Source organism: Perca fluviatilis, chromosome 6 (assembly GCF_010015445.1).
Source record: "Perca fluviatilis chromosome 6, GENO_Pfluv_1.0, whole genome shotgun sequence".
NCBI classification, from domain to species: domain Eukaryota; kingdom Metazoa; phylum Chordata; class Actinopteri; order Perciformes; family Percidae; genus Perca; species Perca fluviatilis.
The window spans coordinates 23322917-23347098 of NC_053117.1; the positions used below are offsets into that span (position 1 = coordinate 23322917).

The 24182-nt window shown below is 42.3% G+C and overlaps 1 protein-coding gene across 3 annotated transcripts in view; it reads left to right on the top strand.

Annotated features, from left to right (window-relative positions):
* LOC120560302 (zinc finger SWIM domain-containing protein 6) overlaps nt 1–7632 on the top strand; it is a 47470-nt gene extending 39838 nt beyond the window's left edge. For all 3 annotated transcript variants that reach the window (XM_039802627.1, XM_039802628.1, XM_039802630.1), the window contains 4 exons: nt 4583–4740; nt 4922–5085; nt 6070–6151; nt 6260–7632. In XM_039802627.1, coding sequence (XP_039658561.1) covers nt 4583–4740; nt 4922–5085; nt 6070–6151; nt 6260–7125 — 1270 coding nt within the window. In that variant the 3' untranslated portion in view covers nt 7126–7632. The remainder of the gene's footprint in view (nt 1–4582; nt 4741–4921; nt 5086–6069; nt 6152–6259) is intronic.
* Nucleotides 7633–24182: the final 16550 nt, after the last annotated feature.

A 24182-nucleotide genomic window follows, 5' to 3' on the forward strand; every position in this document is an offset into this window, starting at 1 on the left:
TAAGTCAGTCATCATGGCTGAATTATGGTTATTATCAGAGGATTTAAGGGATGCAAGGATGGTAAAAATAGAGCATTTTGTCCGTGTTTTTATGTATGCATGTGTGTCTGTGTTTAGTTTGGGGGTCTTGTCTTGTCCGTAGGTCTGACTGCGTGTTTGTCCATGTGATCTCTCTATATTAAGCTCCTGTGTGTATTCATCTGTGGACAATGTGTACATGTGTATGTGTGTTAATCAGTCTGCGCTGCTGTGTTTTGATGTTGTGACTAGTGGGAGCTGGATCAGTGAATATTAATTACATTAATGAGAGTGTAATTAGTGTGGCTGTAATGAGGAGGAAGCACACACACATGCAGGGCCAACAGGGAGAGGGCAGTGTGGGAAAGATGTTTGTTGTGTTTCTACAAAGCTTCTCAGAGTCAATCACTGAGAAACTGGCAAATGATTAGAGAATGAATGAGAAGTGCATTTTTTTTTTCTGGCTTGTACCATCGTGTGTCACAGTCGGACAAACCGAGAACAAAAGGACAACAAACACTTCATTCACACTTTCCTCCAGTTAACCAGTTAGGAGGCGTCAGGAATTGAAATAACGTGCTTTCAACACCAAAACAACATGGTTGGCTTTCTCATTGAGGGGCTGTGTGGTTTCAAGGTTGCACATCCAACCGCTGAGTGTCCCCTCCTTGCCTAAAAACCAAAGTCCCAAACCTGTTTTCCCTGAGTCAGCCACTCCCCTCGCTACTTCCCTTCACCTTCCCCATTTCCTCCCCTCACATCCTCCATCCTCACTCCTGTGGTGTGAAACCAGCGATTTAGAATAATATGGCCACTTATGGGTGCTCCTGGGAGCCAGGTGTGTCTACTCAGCACATAATGAATGTGTGTAATGTAGCGTAGTGTAAAATGATAGCATATACCTCCCCGCTCCCATGGGACGGCGGACAGTTAAATATAGAGGAGGAGGTAAAGGAACCAGGGCTATTTTAATGGACCCATTATAACCCTATCATTGATACAAGGAGAGAGAGAGAAAGTCTAGCTTTCTTGCTCATTCACACACAACCCCTTCTTCACTTTCCACTTGCTTTCTCTATTTGTCTTCTCCCGCACAGTTGCTCTCTCAACCAACTTTTTTTTTTTTTTTTATGCGAGGAAGTCTGCCTCCATACACAAGTGCATGTCCAGTATTTTAAAGTGTGTGTGTGTGTATGTGTGTGTTTATGTGCTGCGTATTTAATTAATTAAAGCGTGTGAGAGCAGCATATGCTGTGAAATGGCTTGGTGTGAGCGGCCAACACAAAAACAGATGAGCTGCCTACTGGTTCATGGGCTGCCCACAATGTGACTGCAGCCACAGAAGAAGAAGCCCGCTGCCTTTCCAGAGACTGTACTTATCGCAACTCTTTGGAAGCCTAAGGGACAAATCCCTGCCGCCTGTTATCATATGAGATTTCTCTATGAGATGCGAGTCTTCCAATGTCAAGTACAAATGTTAAGTAAAAGCACAACAAAAATGCACTTAAAGTAAAAAGTAAAAGCGCGCATAATAGCCACCGAGAGTGATATCTAATAATTATATTATTGGATCATTATAACTGACGCACAACATCGTAAACAGCATTGTAGTGTTGTACTGGTCAAGGTAAAGCTGATGGCACCACATCATCTTGGGTAGTGCCATCTGTAACAGCACATTGTATTTTATAAACTGCTTTGAATATAGAACCCTAATCTGAAACGTTTCTAGTAACTATCAAATAAATATAGCGGATTAAAAAACACAATATCTTCCGCTGAAATGTAGTGGAGTTTAATGGAGTGGAAAGTGGAAATACTAAAGTAAAATCCTACAACCCTCGGTGCTCATAGAACTTGTTCGACACCTCTTGGAAAACAAAAAAAAAATGGTCCAAGCTAAAAAAAATAAGGTGATTTCATCCGAGGCACTTAGAGAGGAGTGGACTAAAATTAGGGGTTACATTCCGGGTCTTGTATGACTTGATCCCTCCTGTCAGGCATTATTTGGGTTTCCAACTTTGAGTTTGTGTATAGAGTGAAGGTCTCGCAGCGGATGTGACACTTAGCTGATAGATGTGTGCTTGATAGATTATAAAAGTAAAGGGTGTTTACAGTCAGAGGGGGAAAGGAGCATGAGGTAGAGAGGTCAGTTGTCATGGTGATGCTGACCAGAACTCCCACAGGGCCTCAGGATTTAGGTAAAACCTGGCTAGACTGTTTTTTATCAACGTCTCATTCTTCATTCTTTGCTTTCACTTGATTTGCATCTTCGTATATGTGGATTTGAATTTAAGTTAAGTTTGAAGTTAGGTAATATGCAATTCAGTGTGTATGTGCTACTTACTATTCCTACTTAAACTACAGGCATGAGTTGTTCCTAAACATCTTATTACCCAACTGGGTCCACTGATTATATGGCGTCTGTCTTCCATGGTCCCTTGCAGACTCCCTCCACATTGTCACCCTTGAATATTTCTGGTATGATAAGTATTGCTGTGTCGCTTTCAGGGTGCTACAGTGCCACAGGACCCGTTTGACACGGGAGCCCAGACACAGAGGGATTAATTGCCTCTTCCAGCTCGCTGTTAGTGTTTTATATATCATTTATAGTACACATTTATACCCAGCCATGGCAGTGCTGTAAAGAAATAGGAGTTTAATTTGATGTTTTGAGCACACTTGACATTGGGTGGCTGTGGCTCAGTGGTGCAGCAGTTGCCTGCCAATCGGAAGGTTCGTGGTTCGATCCTTGGCTCTGCAGTCCCTTGTCAAAGTGTCCTTGGGCAAGACGCTGAACCCTGAGTTGCATCTGTGTGTGAATGTTTATCTGATGTACGGCAGCCTTGGCCACAGTGTATGAATGTGTGTGAGTGGTTCCTGTACTATGTTAAAGCGCTTTTGAGTAGTTGTTAAGACTAGAAAAGCGCTATATAAAAACAGTCCGTTGAGAGTTTGTATAGTGTTATTGCACAGGGAAGATTATCATTTTGTTAACCAGTGTGCACTGTAGTTTACAAGGCGCTTGATTGGGAACGCATATACCGTACTTGTGCTGAGATTGAATGTTTCAGAGCAGTCAATTAGGAGTTTTTCATCATTTTCGCTTGTTCCTTATTGAACAATAGCCCCGTATGGGTTTCCTCCCAACATTTTAAGGAGGTTATTTTTCAGCAACCCAGGCCTCTCAAGCTCCTATCCAATGGAGGCCTCTGGCTCTCTGGTGAAAACCAAACAAAGACAGGAATGTTGATGAGGCCTCCATCTTTACCCAGGGAACTCTTTTTTTTTTGCTTTGCTACACCCCAGGAATCTTCCATAAGGCCCCAATGTGGTGGAAGCTTTTAGCAGCTCTTTAGATGTGTGTGGAATGAACCCGGCTGTTGCTAAGGCTTCCAACATCTCCATTTTACACCAAGTGTCAGCGTTCACACTCACACGCATCTCGACTGGGTTTTTGTCGCCTTTTCTCTCTCTCTTCCAGAGACGAGCCATGCTTGTGCCCTCTTGGGCAAAACTGAGTGAAGAGGAAGAGTTTGTTTTTGTACATACCTTCACTCAGGTGGCAACAGTATCACATGCACTTTGCTCTGAAATTGAAACTGGCATTTAGCATCACATTGCTTTTACTGGACTGCTTTGATGTGTTTTCAAAAGGGCAGGTGTGTGTGTGTGTGTGTGTGTGTGTGTGTGTGTGTGTGTGTGTGTGTGTGTGTGTGTGTGTGTGTGTGTGTGCATTCATGCGCGTGTGTGCAGGCTCTTTTCATTCATGTGTGTCGGGATTTGTTTGATGTGTGTCCAGCCTTACGGGGCTGAAAGGTGAATTCCTTAATTTCCCCATGGACTCAATTAGCTTTGTGATTGGCTGAGAGAAGGCCAGGTTGTGCTGTCTTCTGAAGGAAAGAAGACCTTTGAAACTGAGGTGGGAGCGGAGGGAAGAGAAGTGAAGCAGAATAGGAGATGAGCCGGCCACAGTGGTAATGGTGGTGGTGCTCATGGTTCTGGTGAAGTCTTGGTCCTGTCAGTGTTATTCTAATGAGAGAGAGAGAGAGAGAAACTAGTGAAGCCCCTTCATCCACTAGCAGGTGTTGCACCACTCTGACTTCATTATGACCAATTAGAGTGAAGAAAATACTAATTATACCTTGGTTTCTAGGTGATTAAATACTAGGTTGGAAGTAAATTGCAGGGATAGGCTAACTGTAATCCCCCTGTGATCACTAAAAACATTTTCATTTTGAAGTCACTGTCAGAACATCATAATGAAGACTTTTTCTGTCTGTACAGTATTTCTGTCCGTCTGATTTCACTGTGATTTTGATGATTCGTGGACCTTTTATGTCTCTCAGCCTCTGATTTTCATTCACTCCATTTCTCTGCCACTTTGTCTTTTTTATCCCAACATTATTCCTTTTCATTCTCAGGTCAATGCTCATTTAATATATTTATTTGAAGTATTCTAAAACATTAGCAAGTTTTTATATCATGTATTTAATTAAAGTAAATTCTTTTCTACAGAATAGCATTACACGGATCTCATTTTCTGTGTCGGTTTCTCCGTCAGGTTGCCGGTGTTGGAGTCGACGGCCTCGTCCGGTGACCTGTCACGACCCCACCACATTGTGTCCGTGGTGCCCAACCGCTACCCGCGCTGGTTCACCCTGAGCCACATAGAGTCTCAGCAGTGTGAGCTGGCCTCCACCATGCTTACTGCTGCCAAAGGTGCATAGATATATTTGCAAACACGCACGGGAACAGACACAAACACATATTTTACACAGAAAAAGGTCTATGCTGCTAACTCACTCAGTGTGAGTGAGGACTCTTGGATAGTAAAGGCAACACACATCCTACATCCACATACTCCTAGTCTAAAGCATTCCTGTGTTCAAATCCTCTCTAGGTGACAGTCGCAGGCTGGAGACAGTCCTGGAGTCCATCCAGAAAAACATTCACTCCTCGTCTCACATCTTCAAACTGGCTCAAGATGCGTTTAAGATCGCCACTCTAATGGACAGCCTGCCTGACATCACACTTCTCAAAGTCTCTCTGGAGCTGGGACTGCAGGTATGAAAAAATGGGTACCGCTGTATATTTATTGGTACCTTTTTTAAGGAGGTTGTTATGTTGTAAAGTTTTATGCGGGTGTACATCAGGCTTGGCCAATTTCAAGGTTGAGCAGAATAACCATTACAATCTAGAGACTAATGATAACCAAAACAAGACAAATAACATAACATCCCTTTGTTATGTATGTGTGATAGTGATATTTTAACCATATCAAGTCTCTATAAGGTCACTTTTTCTCTTGAGACAGCTGTAAAACTGAAATCTTTTATTATAGCTATTTGATAATTTTTGTACAGCGAAATCTTACAGATGTTGAGGGTAAACTCTACTGTTCATGCAACAGTCGTTCACTTATATTGAGATCTGTTGGGTCCATGGAAGGACTTTATTTTTGTGTTCATGAAACTTCAAGGGAACATCATGAGGGAACAGTTTTTGCACTACACACTCATTCCTGTTAAATAGCTCTATATTCTATGGCCATTATACGATCATGCAGTGTGATGACCAGGCCTCATGACTCCCATGAGATGACTAGCGTACCATTACAGCTCCAACTATGTGTATCCTTTAGCTTTCTGAAAATGCAAACATGTCTGGATGTGGGGATAAGGGTTGAAGATGACTACATTAGTATTTCCTGGCTTCTACTTTTGTGCACTTCAGGCACACTTGGAGAGTTGATGTCGGATAAAGTTGATTTCATACAGACTTGTGACTTCTTCAGGAGCATTAACCATCATTTCACAATCTTGTAGCTCGTTGTAATTCAACCTGGGATGGTTAAGACATTATGGCTAATAATCAAAATCCTGAATGGGATTTTTTTACTTTAGAAACACACTGTTGAGCTTTATTGGAATGGTAGAGATATTTTAGTTTTCTTGTGCAGCTTGTTCCAAGTTCGGAAGTTCATTGTTGTTTAAAGTATTTTCTCTACAACTCACCTGTCATTCCCCCTTTCTTTTCCATCTTCCTCAGGTGATGAGAATAACTCTGTCCACATTAAACTGGAGGAGGAGAGAGATGGTGCGCTGGTTAGTCACGTGTGCCACTGAAGTGGGTAAGTGTGCTTTGACACTTAAATGTTTCTGTTTGATTGTTTCAAGATGTACTTGATCTAATTACTTAATCTTCCAACTTTCCCTTCATTCTGTCCCATGTCTGCCAGGTGTGTACGCCCTGGACAGCATCATGCAGAGCTGGTTCACCCTCTTCACCCCCACAGAAGCCACCAGTATCGTGGCCACCACTGTCATGTCCAACAGCACCATCGTCCGCCTCCACCTGGACTGCCACCAGCAGGAGAACCTGGCTTCATCCGCCCGCACCCTCGCCCTGCAGTGTGCCATGAAGGACCCCCAGAACTGCGCCCTCTCTGCTCTTACACTCTGTGAAAAGGACCACATTGCCTTCGAGACAGCCTACCAGATTGTACTGGACGCGGCGGCGACAGGGATGAGCTACACACAGCTGTTCACTATAGCACGCTACATGGAACACCGTGGTTACCCGATGAGGGCGTATAAGCTGGCGACGTTAGCCATGGCTCATCTGAACCTCAGTTACAACCAGGACACACACCCAGCCATCAACGACGTGCTCTGGGCCTGCGCGCTCAGCCACTCGCTGGGGAAGAACGAGCTAGCCGCCGTTATACCCCTGGTGGTCAAGAGTGTGAAGTGTGCCACCGTGCTCTCGGACATTTTGCGGAGGTGCACGCTGACCACGCCGGGCATGGTGTCGGCGCTGCACAGCCGCAGGAACTCTGGGAAGCTGATGTCCCTGGACAAGGCGCCGCTAAGGCAGCTGCTGGACGCAACCATCGGGGCCTACATCAACACCACGCACTCGCGGCTCACACACATCAGCCCGCGCCACTACAGCGAGTTCATCGAGTTCCTGGGCAAGGCCCGGGAGACTTTCATGATGGCTCACGACGGACACATTCAGTTCACCCAGTTCATAGACAACCTGAAACAGATCTACAAGGGCAAAAAGAAACTAATGATGCTGGTGAGGGAGAGGTTTGGCTGAGGGTGAGGCTGGGGGTCGCCAAATACTCCCCTCCCACTCTAGTACTTTTCTATTAACTTGAGTCTGCCTTTTGAACTTCTTTTGGACTTAATAAAATGGAGAAGTAAAAAGAGGGATGTGACTTGTAGAATGAAGCAAAAAGAGAAAGGAAAAGATGACAAAAAAATCAACAGAGCCACACGCGGTATTATTGTTCTTGCTGTTGTTATTGTTATAAACATTATTACTATTATTATTATTAATAATATTATTACTACTATGTGTACAGAAGTGTTTTTATTTTTCAGAAGAGAGGAAATTTGTCACGTTGTGAATGTTGTGTGTATTTCTGTACATGTGTGCGAGAGGAAAATGAAAGTGAAATGGCTTTTTTTATTTTTGTTCTTTTTATTTTTATGATTTAAAACATCTTTCTTTCCCCCCTTTTTCAGTGTACATTGAGTTATATGTTGTCAAGTGGCTGAAGCCCTTCTTCAATAGCGCTCATGTAAAAACATAAAAAAAAAAGAAGAAGAAGAAGAAAAACTACGTCTCGGCATCCTCAAAGAGAAACTAAGGCTTTAAATCACACAGAGCACCTCCCTCTGTCCAGGCCCTCACCGGTGGGTGCTGGGCAGCACTGCACACCTTAGCTTAGCTCAGCACAGCTTGGGTTAGCACTGACATTTCTTTAGACAGCAGTAGCAGCAGCAGCAGCAGCAGCAGCACTTGAGCAGCCATTAGTTTTCTCTGGGTCCCAGGCATTAGCTTCATTACACACAACAATGCTCTTAGCTAACTTGTGTTGTTGTTATTGTTGTAATCCTCCCCGCCTCCCTAATGAGTACCTGTTTTACAGAGGACAGTATGCAGGTGCTACAGTGATGGCACATTACATAAAGATAATGAGTATTATTGTTACATTAATGTAATGTAGTACAGGTGGGATTTTTAACCGCCCAAGTTTGACTAAATAACCGTTTTAGTTGAGTTTGTTTTGGTCGAAGTAGATACCCAGAGGGAGACGACTACCTCATGATACGGTATTAAACCTGCTCCCATTTATTTTAGTTTTGTTGCTATCATGATAGCTGATAGTTTTAATTAAACAGGACAGTCCTCGGTGAGACCAAGGTTGTGAGGAGATGTGGAGTCAGATTACTGCTGTGTGTTTTTTGCGCCCGGCTCTGCTGTACGTCACTGCCCCGTCATCGGTACTTACACCCCGAAAATTGGCTCGAACGCGCCTCTCAGAAGTGTCAGTATGTCAGTCCCCTCTCATCTCCAAAAGCCACCATTGTACGGTATTTTCAGACTAGGCCAGTGTCATTTCCCTCTGTGCATGTGAATCATAGAAATTAGACTTTCTACTGTTAAAGTTCATTGTGTGGAACCTTCAGTAATTGTCAACCAGAACGTTCTCAGGGATTTCTCTACACAGGAAAAAGGCGGAACAAATGAACGACTGACTACAGGAAAAAGACAAAAACATGACACAACATGAGCGAGCATTTATTGAACTCTGTATATATGCCATAGTATATGTCTGAATATGGAGGATCTGAAAGTATATGTTAACTAATTTATACAGAGTATTCTATGTAATGTGAAATACTTGAAGCCGCTGTAGTTTGCGCTCTTTCTCTTGCTCTCCTTCTCTCTTTTGTCTTCTCTTTTTTTCTCTTTTGTTGAAAACAGAACATATCAGAAGGACTAGACTGACCTTGTTGACGGCTTTTTGGACTCCTAAGGCCTCATGTGTTCATACTTGAGACGCTGGATCCTGTCAGAAATGCAGGTTGAGTCAAATTGGTGATGGCGGAGAAAAACATTGTTGTTCATTCCTGCTGACTAAAGCATAGAAAAGGGGGTGGAGGTAGACTACTTCAGGCCATTGGTCGATAAATGTTTGATAACCCAATACAGGACTTAATTATGCATGCAAACTGTTGCACTAGCCTAGTTTTCCATAGGATCCTATGGGGAAAAAAACTTTAATGTGCTTTATACAGGAGCTAATTGGAGATGAATCTGGTTAATCTGGTGTATTATGTGTCCAGCCTTACATGCATTTAGGGCATCTCTTGGCTGAAGTCAGCCTCATGTTGCATTACTATAACCCTTGCCAGAGTAACTTAAGAGTTGTGCAACTCAACAAGACTCACATTCATAATTATGCACAGGTTCAATCTAGCTAAGATTAAAAAAACAAGTCTCCTCAGTTCTCCCTTTTCATTCACTGCAGAATTTCCAGTGTCTCCTCTGCATTGTTCAGCTGTCCTATCATTACTTGCCTTTTTACCTTCTTTATATGTCTGATTTTTCTTTTTTCTGTGCATCTTTTTCTATCTTGTGTTGATTAAAGATAAAAGCAGCCTTTTCTCTTGCCTTGTCTTAACGCTTTAAAGTAACCAAACAGGAGATCTATCTAACAACCAAACGCGTTCTAAGAGGTGAGAGACAACCCACCTTGGTCCCAGCTTTAGTGTCCTTAATTAGTAAGTGAATGGCTGTGTAACTCATGCTTTAACAAAGCAATTCCTCACGTGTGTTTGGTGAAAAAATACGTTGTCCAGTGTCTCTTGTTCTCTTCAGAAACAATTTCCTCTTAGTCTTTCTAGCTTGTTTTTTTTTTCTTCTTTTTTTTTTTGTTTGTGTAGGAATCTTCTGCTCTCCCATTTTATTTATTACAATGACCCATGTATACATGCTTATGAAATTAAGATTTGATACACCAATATCAATTTATTTATGTAACTAAATCACTGTTTTATAATCTTGTTAATGAGTCAATAATTGATTTTTTTTGTTTTTGCTTTTTTGTTTTAATAAAAGTTAGTTTTTCTGAAATGTATATTCCCGTCACCTCTGCTTTTTGTTTTGCACCCTAAGATGGGTAATATTTTTTTTGCAGCTGCACTTTGGTCTTTAGAAAGTGTATCATGGATTGTTAAGGACCGTGGCCTGGGAGCTTGAAGGCACGAGTTGGTTGGCGTATCAGTGAGCGCCAATCAGTCAGGACTGTTCAGATCTCCATCAAACAGCGGTGTTAGAAAAAGCCAGAGTGGGATCACTCTCACTGGCAGCAGCTTTCACGCTGTCATCTCAGGCGAGCTGACGAGGAATATGAAATGTATCAATTGATATTCCCATGGTCTTTGTAGCTTCTGTCAGGCAGCCAGGCTCAGCCAACCACAATAACCTGTTTACATGCATCTAACACTGACAGTGGTGCCACAGGATGACTAAATCAGTGTATGTGTGTAATGGACTCTGTCAGGTGTGTGTGTTTGTATAGACATGTTTTTGTGCATGCTCCTTCTTGTTTGCACGCCTGTGTGTGTCTGTCTTCTTGCGAGTGTGTGTGTGCGTGTGTTAAGGCCTTTAGGGAGTGAATGGGAACAGGTGGTAACTCCAGACTACAGGAGCTCCTGACAGCAGTAAGGTCCCCAGACTCCCAGCCCCTCATTAAACATTGACACAAAAACACTGCAACTGTCTGTGTGTGAACAGTAATGAAGCGCAGACGGCTACACTGGTATACACACTGCAACTTAGCACAGCACGAGCTCTCAGTCTGTGGCTGTGTGTGTGTGTGTGTGTGTGTGTGTGTGTGTGTGTGTGTGTGTGTGTGTGTGTGTGTGTGTGTGTGTGTGTGTGTGTGTGTGTGTGTGTGTGTGTGTGTGTGTGTGTGTGTGTGTGTGTGTGTGTGTGTGTGTGCGCCTTGTCCATCTGTGTGCTCTCATTAATGAGGCACATTTGTCCATAGAGGTGTCAGCTTAGATATTGAGGAATTCGTCAGGTTTAGCAACAAAAGCACCCGTCTGCTGTCAGAGGCCAGACAGAAATGTCCATTTCTCGTGTGATGGATGCCTGGCTTTGAGAAATAGTGCGTGTGTGTGTCGAGGCATTAAAGCATACATGTATGTGTGTATCCATGCAAGTAAGTGTGTGTGTGTGTGTGTGTGTGTGTGTGTGTGCGCGTGTACGCGCGCATGCGCACTCTGTGTCTGACCTGTGCTCAGGTACCTGCTCAGTTCCAGTTGGTAATGACGTCCCTTGGGTGTAGCGCGGCACCGCAGCCTCCTCTGGTCTGTCTCACTGTATACTCCTAATCACATCATGATCACACACTGGCCCCTTTCATGCCAAAAGCCCTCTTCCTCACCATAACTATCAAAACTCCTATCTAGAGCATTCAATCCCTCTCTTTTACGCACATTCACACTACCATGGCTTCACAACACATCAGCCTTGACATTTTCCTGTACAACTGTAGATCTGTTATTCTTTATAGTTTCACCAAGAGAAAGCTTCAAGTCAAACCATTTGTCTAAATTTTAAGTTTGCTGCATAAGACAGATTTTAGTGGCAGGTAAATGCTGCAAAAATGTAATGTACAGTATCTTACATTTTAGTTCCCTGCTAGACCCCCCTGAGAACATTTTTGGGTCTTACACCTTTGTTTATGAGAAATCATGTTTTTTTAACCCTCCTAAAAACAACTCCTCCCACATCACTCACAACTCTATAATCGGTGGTATATCTGGGGACTATGAATATACTTTGGACCCCATTATTGTTCCCTATATTCCCTAATCGCCCCTCTCTGAAAATTCTAAGCCTCGCAATGATCTTTTCAGTACTTAGTAGAGTCGAACTATCTAGGAAAAAGCCCACAGCCTGAGCATTTACAGAATGTGAGTCTATATGTTCTTTAAACACTACCTCTTTCTGCAAAAGGCCTTTTTGGTGCATTGTGCTTGCTATCATTACAGGAGCCCAAAAAATGATCATAGGCATTTGTTCTTCAACACAGCCTGCAGCATCAGCCCGGCTACCATGGGGACTGTCTTCCTTTCCTCTTCTTCTTACAGAAGGCCGTTGGAGTTTGATCTCCTCTCTCCCCCTCCATCGGCCCCGAGGCGTCTGATTAAATGCTAATTAAAGCCGTTAGCGCTGCTATCACCGCTGGTAACTCCTCTCTCTCTGTCACAGAGATTAATGCCCCTCGTTCATCATCCCACCTCGCCCAGCCTGAGTACCTGCCCAGCTCGCAAAACCTGATCAAGTCATCAGCCCCAAAACCTATCCTCCGCTCCCTCCCAACGCATGAAGATGGACGAGGGGTTTAAATTTTAATTTGAAAATTGCCCTCAATTACTTCTGCGGCGACCACTTGCCGGAGCTTCTCATGTGGTTGAGTGGAAAGGGGTTACAGCAGCAGGTCAGTGGCCGTGATGAGCGATAAGGGGACATTAATAAGAAAGGCAGAAGTTCATTTAAAAGCAGAAAGGACAGTGGGAGCAGCTTTCTCATTATTTAACTCCCCCAGCTTTATTTAAAGGACTTTATTTAAGGATACCAAGTTAATGTGTCCTCCAGGACAGACGGTTAAAGCGCCTGACAGAGTGAGAAAGTTACGGCCATAACTTACACCCTGAGCACACACCGTGGTGCCATCTTTTTTACCTCTTTTGACATTCTCACCATTTTCAGGCAGAGCCTTGGAGGGACATAAAATGTTAGAACAAAGTTACACACATCATTTAATTTTATTCTTTCACAATTTCTGGCCCACAAATGTTTTATTGGTTCCAATAACGGTAATCATTATAAGCTATTGGAAGTTATTGAGCTATGTATAACAAGTCAGCCAAATGTCATCTGAACTACCACCAGATCAAGGGAGCTGTGCCCTGAAATATGCAGCTACTCTGCAGAGCCTCATCTGGTGCTTGGTTTATGCATATGATTTTTACTAAATTGCACTCATGACTCTTGCAATATAAGGTTTTCCCTCTTTTTTAAATGCACCTTACCTTACTGCAAACAAGTTGTTATCAGTGCAGAAGCTCAGTATTAGTAGTTTGTGTTTAGCTTCTCTGCATTTATACCCACACTGTGCCTACTTCCCTGTCTGAGCAACAAACCTGAGCCTGCTGTCATCCGAACATTTCCAAGGACAATTAACAAATATACGGTGAGATTTATGCACCTGCAAAACGAGTGCTCCCACCCAAAAATACTTTCACTCCATATCTCATTGTTATTGCCAACACTCTGCCAGATGCCTGTCCAAAGGCTCTAAATCTGTCTGCCAGTGTTTAAAATGTTACAATGAATGCTGAGAAATGGAGGAAAACCCCACTTGACTCCTCCTTTCCTTTCCTAATATGTTTCATAGACCAAAAAAACACGACACCATGCCTACATTGCATTTGGATTTTCCATAGTATGGCAATGGCAAAAAGGTTACAGACTTTGATAAGGACACCATAGAGATGGAATTTATAGCTCAAAAATGACTTCATGCCAGCATCCACATTCATTTAGGCTTGCAAAATAGCCCTCAGAGCCAGAACAGAGCTTCAGATTCAAGGTAGTGTTACATTCAATAGTGAGTGCAGCATGGACTGAGGTTCTGGGGCTGCACTACAGGAATAAACAACACCATAGTCAAGGTTAGCAGGCTTCACAGGTAGAGACAGCTTTAACATTCCATCGCTGGTTGATTAAAAGCCTAAATGAGTAACAGCGTGATGTTCCCTACTCACTCCATCATCCAGTCTGCTTTCTTTTCTTTCCGGCAGCAGCAGGCAACGAGCGTCCGGCGTACAGTGGAACAAAGAAGGGGGAAGAGAAACAGAGAGAAAGAGGGATGGAGCGACAGGAAGAGGAGAGAATGAGAGCATATATCAAGGCCATTTTCAGTGACATTTGTGCTCTCGGTGTGGAGAGACACTATGAATATCAATATGAACCCATGGAACCATAGTCTTTTTTTCTTCTGACTAGGCTATTCATGCACACAAGAAATCTATTCAAGTCAATGTAATGGCCAATCTCTGAGCCTGTGCATGGTTGTGTGAACAGTGCAGCCTCGACTCTACATCTTCTCTCTCCCTCTCATGAGTGTGGCTGGGCTTGTATTAGTGAAAAACACTTTATGTCAAGTGCAACTGTGGCGAACACTACAATATGTAAATCAGATTGAATTAAACGCTTGCATGAGTAGAGCTTGACGGCACCAATCAGCAACAGCTACCAACCAACAATTTTTCAGTATAATTTTTGGTGTTTTCACACATCCTCTCCTCTCCTCTCCTCTCCTCTCCTCTCCTCTCCTCTCCTCTCCTCTCCTCTCCTCTCCTATCCTATCCTCTTCCTCTGGTGCTTAGAGATATAGAGTCAAAGGGATGCAAATCTACCCACTTCCTTCCTCCCTTCCCCCCATCTGCAAACACAGATAGCCCCAGGCCAGTCCCAGGCCTTTCTATATGCAGAACCAGTGACAGGAGTTACGCACCATTTTCTCCCTGTAACAAACTGTTCCCTCCCTAGTAAGCTGCGAGCCTCGCTCTCACTGGGCTGCATGTATAAAGCTGTGTGATTGGTTTGGTACGGTATAAACAATACGGGAATGGTGTGCTGGCTGCCTCCTCCCTTTTGCATGTGGATCCTCACCGCCTCCTCTCTCCTTCTCTTCCCCGCTCACCTTTTGTGGGTGTATCAGTGTGTGTCTACTCTGTATCTGTGTATGTGTGATTGTGGCCTGTTGGCTGCAGGCTTATTACTTTAAGTTGTCTCCAGCCCCAGCGCTAATCCCTGTCTTCTTCAGGGAGGGATAACAATAATACAACAAGATCCAGAGGTCCTAATGAAATCCTATCAGGTTTCTGAGTCTGAATGTCAGAGAGAGAGGTAGAGAAAGGAGACTGAGAGTGTATGAGGTATTGATTGAATAGAGACCAAAGCGTGCAAGAGAGATATAAGGGGGAGTGAGGAGGAAGAAAGAAAGGCAAGAAAGTATAGTCATGAAGAGAGAAAATAGCTGCTGAAAAGCGAGTGAATAAAGAGTTAGAGCTAGGTTTGAGAAAAAAAAAAAAAAATCAGAGAAAGAGAGTGAACGGAAGAAGAGAGCGGAGAGGACTTATGCCAAAAGAAGAGATTAAGAGTGAATGCTAAAGTTGGGTATGAGTGGAGACCGAATGTTTTCTCTTCGGTGACTGAGCATGCAGCAGCTAAAACACATCAGCTCTGACTTGAATAGGTTTCAGACCCAGACCAATTCTCCCTCTGCGTCTTCGCCAGACCCACTATTCGCCCCTGGGATTGAATTAGGCCTGCCCCATTATACAGTTGCCATGGGGACCCTGACACCTCCACTGACGAAGTGAGAGCCACGCTAGGCTGAGTTGCTGATCAGAATGTGTGTGTGTATGTGTGTGTGTGTTGTGTGAGTTACACATGTGTTTGAGTCTGTTACTGATCTGTGTGCCTATCAGTAAGTGTGTGTGTGTGTGTGTGTGTGTGTGTGTGTGTGTGTGTGTGTGTGTGTGTGTGTGTGTGTGTGTGTGTTTGAAATAATTGGTGCCTTTTACTAATCTTTACTAATAAGCACTTGATTTTTATTTAGCAACCCTTCCCTTTTTTGATATTGTTTTCATTTGCAAGTTTTTTCTAGTTTATGGTAAAATCAACAAACACAAAAACGTTTTCAGCTTTGTGACGATGCATTTTTTAAATAATCAAATGGGTTTTTGAATGGCTTATTTAGCTTAAAAAGTAAGATAATTTCCTCAACCGATAAAAGAACGCTTACTCATTTGCTTTATCTAAAAAAATACCAAATTTGGAGATACGTGGTTTTCAGTGGAAAGTGGCAAAAAATTAAGAACAAAAATAAATAAATAAATAAAGCTGGATGGACACTACCTTGGTTTATAATGATAAAGAAACCCAAGTAATCTTTATAACACTATTGTGGTTTATTTAAACAACAAGTACCATGTAGCCATAAGTGAAACCACACAGTCACCTTATCCCAACATATGAAAGGCTAACCCCCAGAGATTTTTTCGCTTGGGGACTTTTTCAAGTGTATAACAGAAATCAATTTAAATTTTTTGGAAACAAGATGGACTTGTTGCTTTCCAGTCTCTTGCCTGCTCCAGCTGGTAATTAAAGCCCATGTCGGAAACCATAAAAATGTGCTGAAAGATGCTAAAAACATTTCATATAAAGTGTAGGGTAACTGCAGAGTTGGGTAATAATTAATCTGTGGGTTCATTACTACGAGCAACCCTTTCACGTTACAGGTACTCATTTGTCCCATTGTTCATGTGAAAATGTAGCCTAGAAATCTAGACGCACCCTAGCGGCAGCAAATGTAATTTGCAGCCAGGGTCAGTCTAGCAACTCTCCGTTGGCTTGCGAGCTGGAAAAACCAAACTCTAGTCAGGTCAATCACATCTTGTATAGAGTCGGTGGGCGGGCTTAACTTAAGAACAGCAGAGTTACGAACGTTCCGCGTGAATTCCCTGCTACTTGAAAAAGATGGCTGCTGCTGCTGGCGAACAGCGGTCTTTTGAATCTGCTTTGGCCGCGACTCTGGAAGACTTGGAGTTAAGCTTTTCTTTGAGAAAAGAACAAAGAACAGCACTGAAGTCATTCTTGAAAAAGGAAGATGTGTTCGGAGTTTTGCCGACTAGATACGGCAAAAGTTTAATCTATCAGCTAGCATTGCTCTGGTTGGTTGTAGCGCTATCCTATTGCGTGCAGAGGGAATTTGAAAGACCGTGAGTTCCCGGCCCCACCATCTTGATGTGGGTCTGGCTTGTCAGGCTAGTGTTGATTTATGCAACTTTAAGAATCAGATTTCTGGTTATTACCATACAGTACACATCGTTAATGTTGTGTGTAATGAAGATTAAAGTGTCAAACAACCAAAAATAACCAAGCCTCTGTGAGCATGTATATGTCTTCTGCAAAATGAATGAACATTAAACAATCCCAAAATAAGCGCAATTTATTTTATAGTTGTTTTAGGAGTTAGCATCCAAAAGGTGGAACACAAAAAGAATAATTTCAGTCCCAAATTAATGTGGTATGACTTGGTATTTCCAACCCTTTCCAAGTCCCTGTGGCATGCAGACACATTTTTCAATTTAACTTTTCATTTCTGTAGATTAGCTAGGACACTGCACATATATTTCTAAATGTTTTCATTGTATCTTAATTTATTCATGTGTTTTTACTTGTGTCCCCTGAGACAACCAGCGCTACAAAGATCCCAGTTACCCACTTATTCCATCCTCACTGCTCACACACACACACACACACACACACACACACACACACACACACACACACACACACACACACACACACACACACACACACACACACACACACACAGGCACACATAAACAATTGGATGGATACTGAAACCGGATACCTTGTCCGTCTCCTCACATTGGAATTTTGTCACCAACACAGTTCTAATGGATGGCCAGAGAAAGGATGCCACCCACAGCACCATCTGGCTAATGCCCCGTCCCCTGCTTATGAATTACGCTAAATTGTGCCCAAGAGAGAGTAGCCACATGTTCATTATGAAAGCTGCAGGGGTATTAGAGATCCCCTGAGTCGCACCAAACGAGCTACATGTCACAGGATGGCGTGACACACAACACGGTGCAATGAAGGAAAGAAAAAAAGATACAACCTTCTCCAGATTTGACGTATTCATCAGGCAACCTTGACTGAGTTCTGACAGGGTTGGTTTTCTATTGTTTCAACTAGGATCAACTGTTCTGTCAGAGCTGAACATGTTTGGTAAGTCGCAATCCTTATCTAGAAGCCTTTGCAGGTTGGTCGAAATCAAATGAAACTGCACTGATGGATGTCACCCCCAACACAAAGTGACACCTGGACCTGAATTAAAACACCGTAGCCATTTTGTGGCAAAATGCTTACAAACCGCAGCCAGTGTACACGCGAACCACCATCAGGCATCTTTATCTGTGTCGAGACTATCATGAGACCAGGCTAACAGCGTCTGTCAGTCCCTGCAAAACCACCTCTGGTACCATAAAAGACCGGGCCCCTCAGTAAAAGAGCCGAGGCTGGAGAACCCAGTGGGGACCCATAGGAAGGTATGAAGAGAAATAAAATGTTTGTTTTTTTTGTTTCTTTTTTCATTCCACCATGATGTGTGCCATCATGCATCGCCATGCAGGCAGATGGGGGAGGTGGAGGTGGAAATAAAACATGCATGAGTCGCCTGCAGCCCAGGAAAATAATTACTGTCATTTAGCAGACATGTAGAGGAGAGCAGCGCAGCCCAGTCTGCCCACAGTATAGCGCCACGCCGCCTGCATACCGATGAACGGGAGGGAAAACAGAGAGGGAGAGAGAGTTGTGTTTGAGATGGCTCAATGTTTCCTTTTTTTGATGGTAACAGATGCCGTAATTTGTTTTTGGGATGTTTTCATCAGTCACCCACAGCTGACAGAATCCTTAAACTGTTGCAATCACAAGAAATTAAACAGAGAGGCTCTTCCTTTTATCTGTCTGTCCTCTCATAGGAGTTCCAACACGGCTCGATACATAATGGAGCGCTTCTCTGAGACCAGTAAGTCTCAGAGGACACAGGAAGTACAGTACATTTCTCCAAAGATCAGAGAACAAGATTTGACCTTTGTCTTGACTGAGCCTAAATCATCCGCACCTTTTCTTCTTTTACTCTGTCACTCATCATCACTTCTCCCTCCTCCTCCTTTTCCTCTACATCTGTCCATCTCCTTCCTTTCGTCTCCCTCCTTCCCTTCTCTTTGCCCGGATTCAGACCACAGCACAAATTTATAGAAGGTGGAGGGATGCCGGTGGAGGTCAAATGCGTGAGCGGCTTCCCGTCTGCCTCACCTATCATTCTTTATGGCTGATCTTGTGGCGGAGCGTTCATTACCCTGAATTATACGCTGCGATTATTACCTCTCCCCCCGGCCCATGCAGGACGGCCCTGGCCTTATCAGCTTATCATCTTACCCAGGAGGAACGGAATGCGGGAACTCTTGATATACGACACAACATCTGCCTTCAACATGACTCTACTGCGGATCTTTGAACTTTACATCCTCACATACAGAGTATGTGGTGTATGACTGAGATCGCAGGCTTATTTGTAGAAAGCTATAATGTGTTGCAGAGGCATTTTGTCTGATGGGGGTTGTGGGCATTCCATGTAGCTGTATATATTCTGTACATTTAATTAGACTTACTGATGCCTACATGCTGGTAAATTATGAACTTCTTCTCTCTGACGCTAAAGCAGAAACCCACCAAGGTTTGTTCCATGCCCTGTAACTCAGTCCGTCTGCTTTCCAGAAGTTCCACCACACCTCAAATATAAAAGCGTTTCCATGTGATTAAAGTGTAAAGCCCACTTTCTGCAAAAAATATGTTCCCCGTTTGCCCCTCAGATGCAGCTGCTTCTACATGCTTATTTGTAGTCTTTTTTTCTTTCCATCTGTTTTTGATGTTTGAGAGAAACCCAGCGATGACCCAACAGCAAAGAAATCTAGTTCCTAAACTAAAAAGACTCACTCTCACTCCAAATTTTTGATCTAACTTGTGCAAATTATATGGTGAAATTCGGACAGGGAAAATCACTAACGTTGGACTCACTTCGTTGTTACTCCTTTTCTCACCAACACACCTCCATTACACATGTTTATTACCACAACTGAGGTGCCAGTGTGAAGCCTGATAATCTGAGAACTCAGCGGGGTGTTCAGATAGCAGTCTAGATCTTTGGCAGTCTAGATAGATTGTACTTTCTAACAACTCATTTTCGAGTGGGCACACTGAGAGAACCTGTGCTGTATCCTGGTGTAACTATCGATGCAGGCACAGAGGGGGGTGGCAGACAATGACTGGATGACACATACAATTTGGTAGGCTTCATCAGAATAATGTAGAAATACTCCCATACTCCATTAAGTAAAAGTATTACTCAAGTCAAAATCCTATTTTGTCCATAACCCATTTTTATCAATGACAAAAATAATAGAAACACTTCTCAGTGTAATCCAATACAATTCAACAGCACCACAAACCAACACCTCTCCGAAACAAAAACATAAATAATAACATTCATGATTTATTGCACGACGGTTGTTTATTAGCTTACATTAGTTTTAGGTAGGTGTAGGGGAGCACGGGGCACAAAGTAACACTTTTTGGTTTTGGCAAAATATTTCTCAAACCATTTGAGTTTTACTGCTCATATTTTTATACAAGCAACATACATATCTCTGTTACAAATGTGAACTGAAAGTTTGTTTGTAGTACCTACCATTCTTGAACAATTCCACCAAGAGTGGCGATAGGTGAAATGTTACAACCTGCCCCATATGTGGGGTTAGTTGTAACAGATAGAGGGTTAGTTGTAACACTTGTTAAAAAGTTGGATTTAACACAAATAATTCAATAGCATTGTGCTATACACCTAATAAAACTGTATAAAACACTTATTTACTAAACTATGCATAATATAATAGTTTAATTTATGGATCTATTGAAAAAAAATTATAATAATAATGTAAAAAATAATTTAAAAAATTCTCATTCTGTGGACAAAAGAAATGCAATACATAGTTGTTCACGCTGTACTTAAATACTTTCAAAATATTGGTTTTAAAACCTTAATGCACATAAAAGACTTTGTGAGTTAAAAATGGCTCCTTTTGTAGTGTAATTATTGGTGCGGCTTAGTTGTAACACCGCGTTACAACTAGCCCCACTGTGACGCCTTTACTTCAGGACTGGCTAGCACTTGCTAAGCCATGGTCACATCTTTTAAAATGGTACGATGTTTTAGCCAAGAGGACTGTGATCAAGGCAATATAAGATTAGATACACTGACTTTCACACACTCTTTAGAAATCGAAAAATACTTCTGACCAAATAAAATACTTACATGACGCCAAAACACAATTTCTTCTCTCTCTCGGAGACAGCGGAAGTAAACAGAATTCCAAATTAGCTGGAACACGTCTAATGGCGATGTCATTACATGCCCTGAAGCACATCCAGTTCTACCCTGTGCAACCATCTAAAAAACCTGTGTTACATTTAACCCCGCGTTACTTTGTGCCCCGCGCTCCCCTACCTAATAAACTGGCAACTGAGAGTATTGATTGTTGGATTATTATTATTTTTATTTTTTAAAGATTTTTTTGTGGCAGTTTTAGGCCTTTTAGGACAGCTTAGACTTGAAAGGGGAGAGAAAGGGGGAATGACATGCAGCAAAGGGCCACAGGTTGGAACCAAACCCGCGGCCGCTGCATCGGGGATTGAGCCTCTGTAAATGGACGTGCCCTTTACCAGGTGAGATACCCAGGCACCCCGATTATTGGATTATTATTACTGACGCATTAAAGCTATAGTGCGTAGTTGCATCCTCATAACGCAAGCCTTCGTTGGTCGTGCACCCACCCCTCCTCCACGCAGTTACTAGTCGCGTTTATCCCGTCATATCAAGGAGGACACAAAGCATTTAAAAACATGATGGACTCTTCGTAGATTTTCTGAGAGGTCACTTTTTTGGGGGGGATTTTAGTACTTCTGCTGAACGTGTAGGTCTTTTCTCTAAGCAGTACAATCACTGACTGAAACATTTTGTGGGCGCTTTTTGGGGTTTTCAGTAGGGATGCACCGATACCGATGCCAGTATCGGGTATCGGTCCGATGCCGTGCGCATGTACTCCTACTAGTAGTCATAAAATGACTCCGGTACTACCACACCCGATACCACCTCAAAGCAATGTGACAATAACTTCTCCGTCAAGCAGGTATAGGCGACGGAAGAGGAGCAATGCCAGGCGTTTGGAGATTTCTGGCTGTAAAAAAATAACTAGGCTCTTGCCCAATGCATGATTGCATTTGAAGACCAGCCATTGTCAGTCGTTAACTGGGTTTCGACGTCTTCGCTACAGGAACCGAGGGATTCCCAGCCGTCACCACATCACAGAAACAGTGTTTCCAAAGCTGCTTTGTGAAAAAGCACATCAGCAGCCTGTTGCCCGTAAACTTCACCACTGATATTTGGAGTAGCCGTGTTAGCCCAATGTCTCTCATCAGCTTAACGGGCATAAACATGAAGAAAGCGATATGCATGCGGTTTCTACACAGCGCTGTTTTAACAACCTCAGCGTTACTCTGTAAATAGCGATTTTTTTATTCACAAACAGGCTAAAACGAAAGCTCTCGGTGTGTAGTCTAACTGTTTGAACTGTTATAGTTTGTCACAAGTCTTTAAATTTGAACAAAATCTTGTGAACTTGTGAGCTGCTGCCATAAACAAACCATCCTCTCCAATGGATCAGTAAATCCACATGGGTACTTAATATGCACGTGAATGACGTCATCGGACTTTGCGTTCTTCATTCTTTCTAAACTTCACTCAGTATTGTGTTATCAGGAATTATATGATTTATTTTATTGACACTAGCCCGGGGAAATGTCCGGGCCCAGGCACTGAGCTTTGAATAGAACAAAAAGCACGGTACTTTGAAAATACTGCTTTGTTCTAACTGACAACAATATCAGAGAAGGCCAAAATCATCTGTGTGTCTGAAAACACCCTTGGACCCCAGAGGGATTATTAAGTACTCATATCGGTACTCGGTATCGCAAGTACCTAAATGTAAGTACTTGTACTTGGTCTTACAAAAAGTGGTATCAGTGCATCCATAGTTTTCAGCCATGCCCTCACCTGTTGGCAGCAGTCTTCTTCGTCTCCAAAGCTGAATGCTGCTGTTGTCCTTTCTCAGCGGTATTTTTCGTTACTCGATACTAACGAGGCAATTTGGTCGGTACCTAAAAAGTATTGAATTCGGCACCCAGCCCTACTCAGTGGTGACGTAAAACACTTCACTCGAGCTGCTGCCCACGAATATCGCAGGACTTCACCATTTGTAAACACAGCCATACTGACAACTACAGAGCGAGTTTTGTGAAGCCGATAGGCTTAATTAGCTTTGTATCTCAACTCATTGGGCAATGGCTTGAATCTAATGAACGTTCATAAAAATAGTAAAATAGTCGTGCACTATAGCTTTAACATTTAGGCCAAATTTTTATGTTGTAGCTATTTCTTATTACTTTTTATACTGCTGGGTAGTTTAATATAACATGTATCACATTTTATTAGATGTTCACATGGTTTGGATGAAAATATAATTTTGTAGTAAAGATTTTTATCAAAGACATGTAGGCTACACTGTAAATCCAGATTTTGTTTTAATTAAACTTTTTAGTGGTCACTACTTATTCTTTCATGTTTTGTTAAAAAACATATTAATTACTAAATCACATTAGTTGTTTGTAATAATCAGCTTACAGTAAGTATGCAGTGCAGTGCACAGATCACATTAAGCAGAGATAATTAAGGATGTTAAGTTTCTCCATGGGAGGGGCGGGGTCATTTGAACTGTACTGCCAGAAGTGGTGCAAAGGCTCATGGGAAAAAATATGTTCTGAACTGTTTCTGTCTTAGTTAAAGTGTGTTTTAATAATGTTCTGTTAACGTCTTGGGTGTGCATTTATGTTATCTGACTTTTAGTTTTGTATGGTTGATTTAGTGTTCATGTTTATCTATATTTATTGTTGCACCATGACCGAGACCCGGGTGGAGACTGATGGAGTCTGGGGAGTGAGAATAAGTGAAGTATTTGAAACACAGATTAGAAATCAGTAACTCTGTCTTCTGAGTGAAACATACCACACAGGCAGGCAGGCAGTACCTTAAAGTATTTCATAATTTAATTTTGATTGCTACCCTTTCTGTTTTCTTTTGGAACAAATGTATTGAATACATTGTTTTTTAGATTATATTGTCATAAAGGAAAAAAATATATATTAATTTAGACAAGTTATTGCTATAGTAGTATCCTTGTTTTCATATTTGTAGTTAGTTTCTTTGCATGTTTAACTGTACATGCTTTTTTTAGACACCATGACTCAAGAAAAAAATAATTAGTTTACTAATGACTAATGACTACTACTGTAAACTTGATTTGTCTACTGCATCAACTTACCGCTCTGTGTTAATACAACCTGACCTGTTAAGTTTCACCTTGTGTAAAAACTTAGATGGTTTTAGGCAACGGGTTTCCATGCAACTTTCTAGTAAAGTCAACTAATTCGAGATAACACTGCAGTGAAATAAGAAGTACAATATTTCCCTCTATGTAGCACATTTCATTACAAGTAAGCTTAATGTGCTTTAC